We start from the raw sequence: 10,428 nt of genomic DNA, 5'->3' as shown, positions 1-10,428 counted from the left end.
AAAAAAGTCATAATCACCATAATCTTACTCAAAGATAAGTTGTCACTCAGACCCTTAATCAAATGCAAAAAGTCACCAACATCATAATCACAGACAATTCCGTTGCCATCAAAATCTGAACCACTGACACTGTCATGATAATTGAAATATTAATAACTGACACCGCCATCGTCACCAAAAAATTAATGACAGACCATTTCATGGTTACTAAAAACGAGATAACCGACAATTATATCATTTCGAGAATCGAATATATAAGAAATATAGATTTCATATCGTGTTCAATCGTTTTTCATCGCGCCTTAGATCATTGGTTTTTGTTCTAGATATATGCTGACTCTTTATTTATGTAATTCCGATGTTCTCGCACTCAAAACCACAGTATATCATGTTAACGACATTTATCAGAAGTCAACACGAACACCGGCGTCTTTGTTGGAGCCCTTAGAAATTCAACTATTTATAATTTTCTCCTATAAACAAAGTGTATATATCTGCAGGAAACGCTTGGCATTATCGGTATGTAGGCGATGCCAAAACTTTGTATAGTTAGTGCTTACTATTTTCATTACACATTTGATGTTTCCAGATTAAGTGGCTTAATCGGAGGTCATTAACTCCAATGTGGTATTTTAAATGACCAACAGACTCAATAAATACTACGGAATTTGTCTGAAAAACATTAAAGCTATTTACGAGAGTACTTTTTTTAAATAGTTTGTTTACCGCATACATACGTTATTAATAACAAATACAAAATTAATTGACCCACGTGTTCGTATTAATCCCCCACTTCTTTAAAGAAGCATTTCTCTATTGCGTTGATCAGATGGTGGGATGTTCGGAAATGCACATTTTAGAATGGTTACATGAGGGGAAAGAAAGACGTCGTTCGATGTTTAAGAACATTCTTGGAACACGTATTAAACTACATGCAGTAAGCATTTTATTAGTTTTGACATGGTGTTTACAAAACAACTGTTTCCGCCGGATTCATTACCTATTATTTGATTTGTATTGCTTTCTGTTGTAAATATGGGGAATGTTATTCATTTACAGATTATGTAAGTTTGGGGGGGGGGGGGCATAGACGTTTTACCTTATTGCTTGTTTTATGGTTAGTAAGTTATCAAAATTGATATTACAATACGTTGAACGGACTTAAAATAACCAGTGTATTGTTTATATAAATAATAGAACTGTAAGTTAACATATCATAAACAGGCCGAAGATTTATATTTGAAGTAAACGGTACATTTTAAATGTTTATGATTATACTTTATATTTTTTATCCTATTGTATAACCTAAAGGTTTTCCTTTGTGTACATGTAGTTGGGTTAATGTCAGCATAATGTGCACGATGTATGATTTGTTCAAAAGCGATGATCATAGTCGTATTCAAGTGAGTTTGTCTCTCCTGGTAGAATAAGTGACGTTTCACTGTTTAATTGCGTTGCAATGTATTGATCTGAAAAAGCTTTTGTTTCCATAAAAAAATTAATAAGGGTTATAATACTGCCTATTGAAATTTTCCATGGAAATATATCGCAATATATTGACATCGCTTGTGCTAATGTATCGCGATAGTGTCTTTTCTGTAATATAAACATAAATAACATTATAGTGAACCCAAACGATTATCATTCTTGGAAAACCACATACAATAGTTCGATTGTTATATAACGTTAATATGAAAAGCTGATAAATAAGTCACTAATCTTTGTATGCGAGCTTCAAATCACAACTTTGAAAGATTATACGCGCAATTGTTTTATGGCCGTTTTGTGAGTTGTAACCAAGGAACTTTCGAGATGTAACATATTGCCACACACTGTGGCTATTATACACCTACTGTATCAAAGCTTCCTTTAGGTGATATATTTAACGATAGGTATACGGCGCGTTCAATGCTATGTCTTCGATTCGTGAGTATGTTGATGCTGAATTTCTCAATAAAACACGTGGATACTAAATATTGGGAAAATGTCACTGGACTTTACCTTACAGTTTAAAATTGGAATTACTTACTGACAATATAACTTCTGAGAGAGTCGTTTCAAATATTCTGGATAAAGGAATACATAAGCGCGTAGTAGCGTATACTATATTTTGAAGGACTAACTACATTTATTGCAATTCATAAGACAAATAAATATACAACAATAAACTGATTCACTTTTGATAGTTTGGTTTACTAAGAAGCGGTTTCGTGATGACAAATACGCGGAATAAATAACGTGTGTTTAGATCACCAACGTGTGTGTCTATCAGATATACATAGTTAATTATGTTAAGTGTATTGTACGGTGAGTTTTTGTCCGGTGACGGGTTAAGGATGACGACCATTGCCAATTAATTTAATAGGAATCAAGATTGGAAACTGTGTAAGTATTTTGCTTTACTTATTGACACAGTGTGGTAATACATTATTGGATTTATAAGCGGTACGTTTGATATACTAGTGTTTGGTGATGATTCTTTATGGTGATTGGTAATGATTCTTTATGGTGATTGGTGATGATTCTTTATAATAATATACTAGTGTTTGGTGATGATTCTTTATGGTGATTGGTGATGATTCTTTATGGTAATTGCACTATTCCTAACACTCTTAATACGCTTTATTGTACATAAACAGAACGTTTGATTGCGATTCGAAATTTTGCAGTCGATATCTTTATTAGATTTGGACATAACTCGTAAATCTTAAAACTGATTAAGGATCACAATTTTTATCATACAAACTTCTTTTTGTTCGATATGAAAGAAGAAACATATTCCATTTATAGCCTTAATTATCGAATATTTCAGACATTGCTATGTATTTCTTTTATATTTGTCAGGTCGTAATAATTCTCATTATTGATGCTTTTGTAGATACTAATTCGCAACCAAGTCTTAAGTTGGACTGTGTTGAATGGCAAAGTATTTATTTAAGTTTTAATTAAGTTTTTTATTTTGTTGTGCGCTGTTGTATGTATGTATGTTTTTTTATCAAAGAGGCAACTGGCCACTGACCGTAATGCGAGATTATTCTCTCTGTGATATCTTAATTGCTGTTTAAATGAGATACTTTGCGAGAGAAAATCTTAAGCGTAGGTAAACTCACGAGTTATCTAAAATGTAGAACATATATAAACTAGATTTTTATTAAACATATAAATGTGCCTTCTGCATGTTCCTAGTAAGTCTGTATACTGCCTCCAATGTTAGGATTTGAAATAAGTAGCTTAAGCCTAAACGTTTTAACTTGCTTGTGCCATGCTGAAACGGGATGTCAAGTTCTCTGGGAAGGGTAAGGGAATATAACTTGTGGGATTTTGCTAATTTAGTGTTAGCAAATATTTAGAGCAGTTACAACAAAAAGCAAAAAACTACAACGAGTATTTTCTATAAACATATTTGCGTTTATACGTCTTATTACCACAGGTGGTTAGCGTGTGGCTATGATATTAATTAGTGAAAACATCATTTTGAATGATAAATAATCATATTATAACGAAAAATTAACTTTTCTGAAAAAAAATATTTCACTATCAAATATATATATAACAAGGTATGCAACTCAAAATCACCCCATAACGGGGTGCATCGCTTTGAACAGCCATATCTTCATCAATTGTGCAGCGATTTTCACGATCTCGGTCTTATTCAACGCAGAAATGAATTTCCTTTCTGGAAATGTATATGTCTTGCAATATTTTTACAAATGCTGGGTCAACTTTTAAGAAATAACACGATACACAACACGCATGACCCAGTTGACAGTGATCATGTATTCTTTATGAATGAAATCTCCAGTTGTAAAGACACACCTCCGCATTGGACCAATGAAATCACTCGTATGTTTAAAATGTCAGTTAGTTGAAATGTATGTAAACAAAGGTTTCAAACGGCGCTGGACAGTTAGTCTTGATGCAGAATGTAACGACAAGAACGGTAATAATGTTTTTTCATACGTTTTATTGAATTATGGTATCGAACTACATGAACTTTGTAGGGAAGTTGCCCTTTACTCCGTGAAGATTTCAGTCTTAAAGACAGCATGATCACTGTCAACTGGGTCATGCGTGTTGTGTATCGTGTTATTTCTTAAAAGTTGACCCAGCATTTGTAAAAATATTGCAAGACATATACATTTCCAGAAAGGAAATTTATTTCTGCGTTGAATAAGACCGAGATCGTGAAAATCGCTGCAAAATTGATGAAGATATGGCTGTTCAAAGCGATGCACCCCGTTTTGGGCTGATTTTGAGTTGCATACCTTGTTATATATATATTTGATAGTGAAATTTTTTTTTTCAGAAAAGTTAATTTTTCGTTATAATATGATTATTTATCATTCAAAATGATGTTTTCACTAATTAATATCATAGCCACACGCTAACCACCTGTGCTTATTACTGGAATGGAAACTGACGTTTTTTTAAATAAAAATTAAACAATGATCATGATAATTACACTTTCGGAGGTTCAATAAATTATCTTTCGCCATACTGTAATTCAAATGAAAACACCTTAAGTGTAATGTTCACATTGTCTTGGATTTAAAAAAACACACACAATTATAACACAAATAAACGCATTAAAATCGCGTTAATGGTTCATCATTCATGAACGGTAGCGTTTCTGGAAGTTTCTTGAATAAAACTCTTAAAATGAGAAAAAAATTATATTTTTTATATCAAAGAAAATTGAATGAAAATGAGCACAAATGCATGTACAGTGCTTAAAATCGATTACTTGGTGTGCAAAAAAACAACGAATTATTATTTTCCCGTAACAAAGCTGGGAAAAAATCCCATTGGAAACACAAAGAATCCCATGGGAAAAAGAAAATCCCATTGGAAAATGCAAAAATCCCATAAGTAGTTCAATTTTGCTAATAAATTTAATAGTAAGAAAAGCATTTTGTAAGCTCAAGTTATCAATTATTTATAAAAAAATAGGAATCCGATCATATGCTTTATAGCAAAGAAGAAAGTCTCCAATAAAAAGGGTATTAGAGTTTGTGAAATTTCGGTATCGTAAAGTTTTACCGGTGGCCGTTTAATGTTTTTAATAAGGATGATGCAATTTTATGCTGTATTAAATAAAATATCAGTTCGTTTAAAGTAATTGCATTTATAATGACGATTACAAATGCAACGAACGTATTTTAGGACCTTTATCATGCTGATTAAATTGACAAATGCAACAAAAGTATAAAAAAAAAATTTCATAGAATAGTGTAATCACGAATGTTGAATATTTGTATTTAACAGTGTTATTTTACAGTTTACTAATGTATCTGTTATACTCTATTTGGAATAAGTCTCTTAAACATTAAATAGAATTAAAACTTTGTTTTTATTACATCAGTTTGGCTGAACGGAAAAAAATAATTGGCAAATGTCTACGTCACCATTCAATGAAACAACAACGCTCTCAGTTCCCACGCTGACGTCAGAGTACAATGACGTTACGACGGTATCGAAAGCGATAGAAACCATTGTGCTGGTCGTGATCATAACCATAACGACTGTCGGCAACGTTTGTCTTTGGGTGATCGTGCTAAGGTCAAGGGCCCTGAGGACTTTGACCAGCATGTTCATCCTTGGATTGTCCACTGCAGGTAAGGAAAAGTATGCATTCTGGTCCATATTACGTATGCTAAAAGCTAAAAGCTTGAGTTATTCTGCATACAAACGCCCATATAACATTGAGATAAACGGAATGAGTGGGGAACAGATGCGTCTTCAATGATGTTTTTTAACTGTTTAACTGTATGGATGGCTGTTTTGCGTTGACGCTGGGTGAATATATTTTGTAAATGTCACATTGAAGAAGCAACTTACCACTGTCGTCGAGACGATTAAACATAACGTTGAATAAGTATATACAAACGCGAACGTGTTATGTTTGTCAAGTTTGGCATTGTTTAGTTTTTTGCATGCCTGTCAACCAGTTAAATTTATAATCATGTTTTACATATTATTACTATAAATACTATTAAATAGTAACACCATGACGTCGCGAGCGGGCCGTTATTCTTATCTAGCATGCCAATAGAATGTAAATCGGAACGCTTACAATTATGTAATGCCTGTAACTCGACATTGATAATTATTTTCAAGCTGTTTCAATTACCAGAAGACGTGCAATCAACATCATGCTGCACCCATACTACAGTTTTTCACATTGTCTGGGAAAACGATATATATAAAGCGCAATTAAAAAGTTAAATTATTCATATATAAGCAAATGCATCCGATATATATGCCCATCACTGCACACAAATATGAATATCTAAACAGATTTTGAGTTTAAACGTTTGTTAATTTATATATTTAAAATGCATACATCGATTTCATTTTCACAACGAAACGAGTGTGTCTGTTTTTCTTTAAAGGCCTGATTTCTGGCAAAAATACTCTAAAAACAATACGACAAATGAACGCTTTGCCTTAATGTTAACACACGATTTTAGAAATTGTTCTTCGGAGACAAAGTAACTTCATATCACAGCACCAACTGTATACACTCGCTCTATTTTTGCCATCTGTGCAACTTTTAAATCCACCAGAAAGTAATAACTACTCAAATGAGACATGAACACGCCACAGAGGCATAGGACTGCAGAAAAGAGATATTTGGAGGCTTGTGCTCTTAACTGACTAAGCAATATTTCAGGGCGTGTTGCGTGCAGCTTTGTAATAATATTAACTGTGTTTGCTGTAATTTGTCAACATCAAGTTACAAATAAAATTATTTGGATTGGAGCCAATGAAAACAATAAACGTTGGCATTTAATTGTTAAGAATGCCACCAAAACACAAAAAAGTAATATGCTCGCAGTAACGAAACATTGGGTGTTTTGGGTGTTTTGGCGTGTTGTCGTTTTAAGACATAACGTAATGTGTTGTTGTCCATCACCGTGCGTTCATTGACGAAGTTTCATTACCTTGTAAACATTTTACTTCATTTTAATTTATAAGTCTCGCTGTATGTTCAACAATGTCGAATTGCCAATAGGATGTGCGACTTTGCAGAAGCATAGTTCACTGGGTCCTATAATTAGTAATTGAATATAAATTAGCATTATAACTAGTTAATTGACATCCTAAACTTTATCTGATTTCACTAATAACCCCACAATTATTTCCAATTGCTTTGTGAGATGCCCATTTACTAATTAATGTTAATGCTCAAACTGTGTAATGGGTGCCTCATAAAAGAACAAAGGACTTACGAGATTAATGCAGCCGATATAATAGTACATTATGTGCAAAATACCATAAAAGTACAGGCATTATTTACCTGGCTTCAATAGTATGTATCCCTTCATCATCCACACATTAAGAACATTACACCCCTTGGAATGGCAAATCTGTTTTAATTAAAATATCTTATATTAATTACTTCAGATTCAGATCGAAAATACTTTACAGTTGGAAACAAAGGTTAGCTCAGTTATTATGTATAGCAAAATGAAACTGCATACATATTTAAGGAGGCACCTTTATATTAACCTTTATATTATTTGTCGATATTTAAGACACGCGGCTAAATGCTTATCAAATACCTGACAAGATTCTCAACACAACAGTTAACATAAAAACCTATTATATATTAATAGCTATTATTATGTCGCACATTTCAGATATCCTCGTGGGCGTCGTGAACATGCCCATTACGGTCTACACAATAATCATGAGTCGCTGGGAGTTTTCGCAGAGCGCATGTGTAGTCTTTGGCTTCCTGAACATGATCACCTTGGTTACCAGCGTCCTGTCGCTTTGCAGCATTTCTATAAATAGATATGTCATGGTGTGTAATCCACATATGTTCAAGCATATTTACACGGTCAGAAACGCTGTTGCCATGATAATAGGTAGGTATTATTGCATATACATGTATATTCATTCGTATAATTTTTTTACTTTTCGCACAAGTGCGCTTTCGTTTAATTAACAATGGGTGATGTATGTCATTCAAAATTCAAAACTCGCTTCATTAGAATATTGTTACGAATTCAATATGCTTAAAGAATAAGACTATACTTCTATAATATTTTAACTATAACATTGTTTATGCCGAAAATGAAATACGAGGACATAGACATTACGACCAGTGAGCGTAGGTGTAGGCATAAATTCTCTGAAAGTTGAAATGATGAACGCAATCAAGAATATGTCTGTAACATTATCCGCATACTTACATTCAATCCGTGTTCGAACATATTAAACATTTATTCGACGTACATGACATATAATATTTTAACGGTTATGTAATTCAGAAGAAAACAAGATATATAATCATTTAAAACTTTAAAGTCGAACTAGTCGATATAATTTGGGATTCTTTCTTTCAGGTGTTGTTATATTTTCGATTCTACTCTCCCTGCCGCCTCTGATTGGTTGGTCTGAATATGTTTACACGCCCTCGCATTCGTTCTGTTTCGCTGATTGGCAGAACCACATGTCCTACGCATTCTTTATGATTGGATGTTGCTTCGGGATTCCTTTCATAGTCATGTCAGTTTGCAACGTGTTAATTTTGAGAAACGTGAGGGCCAGCAGACTTCGAGTTAAAACCTCGTCAGAACCTCAACAATCACCTGCCTCAATTAAGACTTCCATCAATCGATTAACGATTGGCTCAACAAAGGTTCGAATGACATCAAAAATCGTTCCCACGAAAGTTGGTAAATCCACAACCACCTTACACACACCATTTTTTCAGTCAACGAAATCGTCGTTAACACGTCAACAATGTAGCCGATTCCTTCATCCAGACTGGAAACCTGCTTCAGAAAACACACCGTCAGGAAGATGTTCACTTGTAACAGCAATTTCACTAGACCCATCATCGGACGTATCGTTTGTCCTACCTTCGAACTCAGAAACAGAATTCAACGCTCAGGGACCGGTTATAATAAGCAAATGAGCAACCAAAGGGGCGAGAGACGCCGCCCTTAAAACGGCGAGAAGAGATACGACTAGCTGTTTCGCTAATTATTGTTGTTGTGGTATTTGTTGTATGTTGGCTACCCTATTGTGTAAGTATGCTACTTTCAATATTTCACTCGGGACAAGTGCCAAGAGAATTCCATATGTTTACAATAATTATAGGATATGCAAATAGTTGCTGTAATCCTATCATCTATGGTGTCATGAACAAACGGTTCAAGGTTGGGTTTAAGCGCATTTTCTGTTTCTGGCAGTACAGAACCAGTTCAGGTCTGAGTAGCCCTTAGTCATATTGAAGCACTCTCATACAACTATATCACTCTCACATATATTTATTTTAATATTTCCAACCTGTGTTAGTAAACATGTTTCAGACAGGTTCCCGGTAAAATAAATTCAATTCAATTTTTTTTTTATCTATATGTCTTTGAATTAAAAAAACGCTTAATCCTGTTTTTTAAACCGGCTGAAAATAATTATGTTAATGGAACATCAAGTAATTTATCCGGTATCCATAAATAGCAATAATTAATTAGAATTGATATTCTAATGGACGAAGAATCCTTCAATTTCCCTTTTAATACAGACTTAAGATTAGCCATAAACAGCTGCGGACAACTTTTATCTTGCGATAAAGAATACTTCATACATGTTAGATCTTGAATGTGGCTTTATAATAACTCTAATAAATGGCCTTATGGCATGATTCCTACGCATTTCATTTATTCAGGAAATTGTTCACTTCGCAATGAATATCATGTATAAGCTAATTACCCACTGTAATGTATGACCTCGAAGTAAAATTCTCATATACAATGTGTGCAGAAAACACAAAGAAGAACCTTTTTTGACAACAACACTGGTACATTCCTATTAGAAGGTACATCAAACTCGTAACACAAAGTCCAGATATAATTGCGTTTCGAGCCAGAGGCTACATTATGAATTCCCCCGGAGAGTGCCCCAGCACTCCTCCCTAACCACCTCCAAGTCTCGCGAATGTTGTGACGAATTTTGAAATACAACTGCAATTTCTAGCTAATTATTTGTTCCTGAAAGCTTTTTCAATGTGTGTGGTCTTTAGTTGTGGGGAGAAGCCGGAGTACCCGGAGAAAACCCACCTGTCAGGTATGGCGACGACCAGCCAAACTCACATGGCGCCTAGATGAGAAGTGAGTGTACCAACCACTGCCACCAATTTAAATTTGAATTTATGTTAACATTAACGCCAAATCCTAATTGGATTATCCGCTTATCCGGTGGTTAAATTTCCCGATGGACCCACTGCGTATGAAAATCAACTCACTTACGCGCATGACTATGCTACTGTTACACATGGATCTCTACATGGAGTAAACATTCTGTAGCATTTAATATGAGCTGTGCTTCAGAAAAGGGGTTTAATGCATGTGAGCTACGTGTAGTTAAGTGCGGACTGCACAGGCTAATCTTGGACGACACTTTTCGTACATGCAA

General features: G+C 34.2%; 1 protein-coding gene across 1 annotated transcript; it reads left to right on the top strand.

Moving 5' to 3' along the window:
* Positions 1-5,392: 5,392 nt before the first annotated feature.
* Positions 5,393-10,080, top strand: LOC127864097 (D(2)-like dopamine receptor; the record flags this gene model as incomplete). The annotated part of the gene is made up of 4 exons (XM_052403795.1): positions 5,393-5,615; positions 7,644-7,874; positions 8,355-8,580; positions 10,037-10,080. Coding segments are annotated over exons 1-4 (724 nt in total), but the record flags the coding sequence as incomplete, so codon positions are not given.
* Between the last annotated feature and the right edge of the window lie 348 nt (positions 10,081-10,428).

Source organism: Dreissena polymorpha, unplaced genomic scaffold, assembly GCF_020536995.1.
Source record: "Dreissena polymorpha isolate Duluth1 unplaced genomic scaffold, UMN_Dpol_1.0 chrUn113, whole genome shotgun sequence".
Taxonomy (NCBI): Eukaryota; Metazoa; Mollusca; class Bivalvia; order Myida; family Dreissenidae; genus Dreissena; species Dreissena polymorpha.
This window is presented reverse-complemented; position numbering and strand designations above follow the sequence as displayed.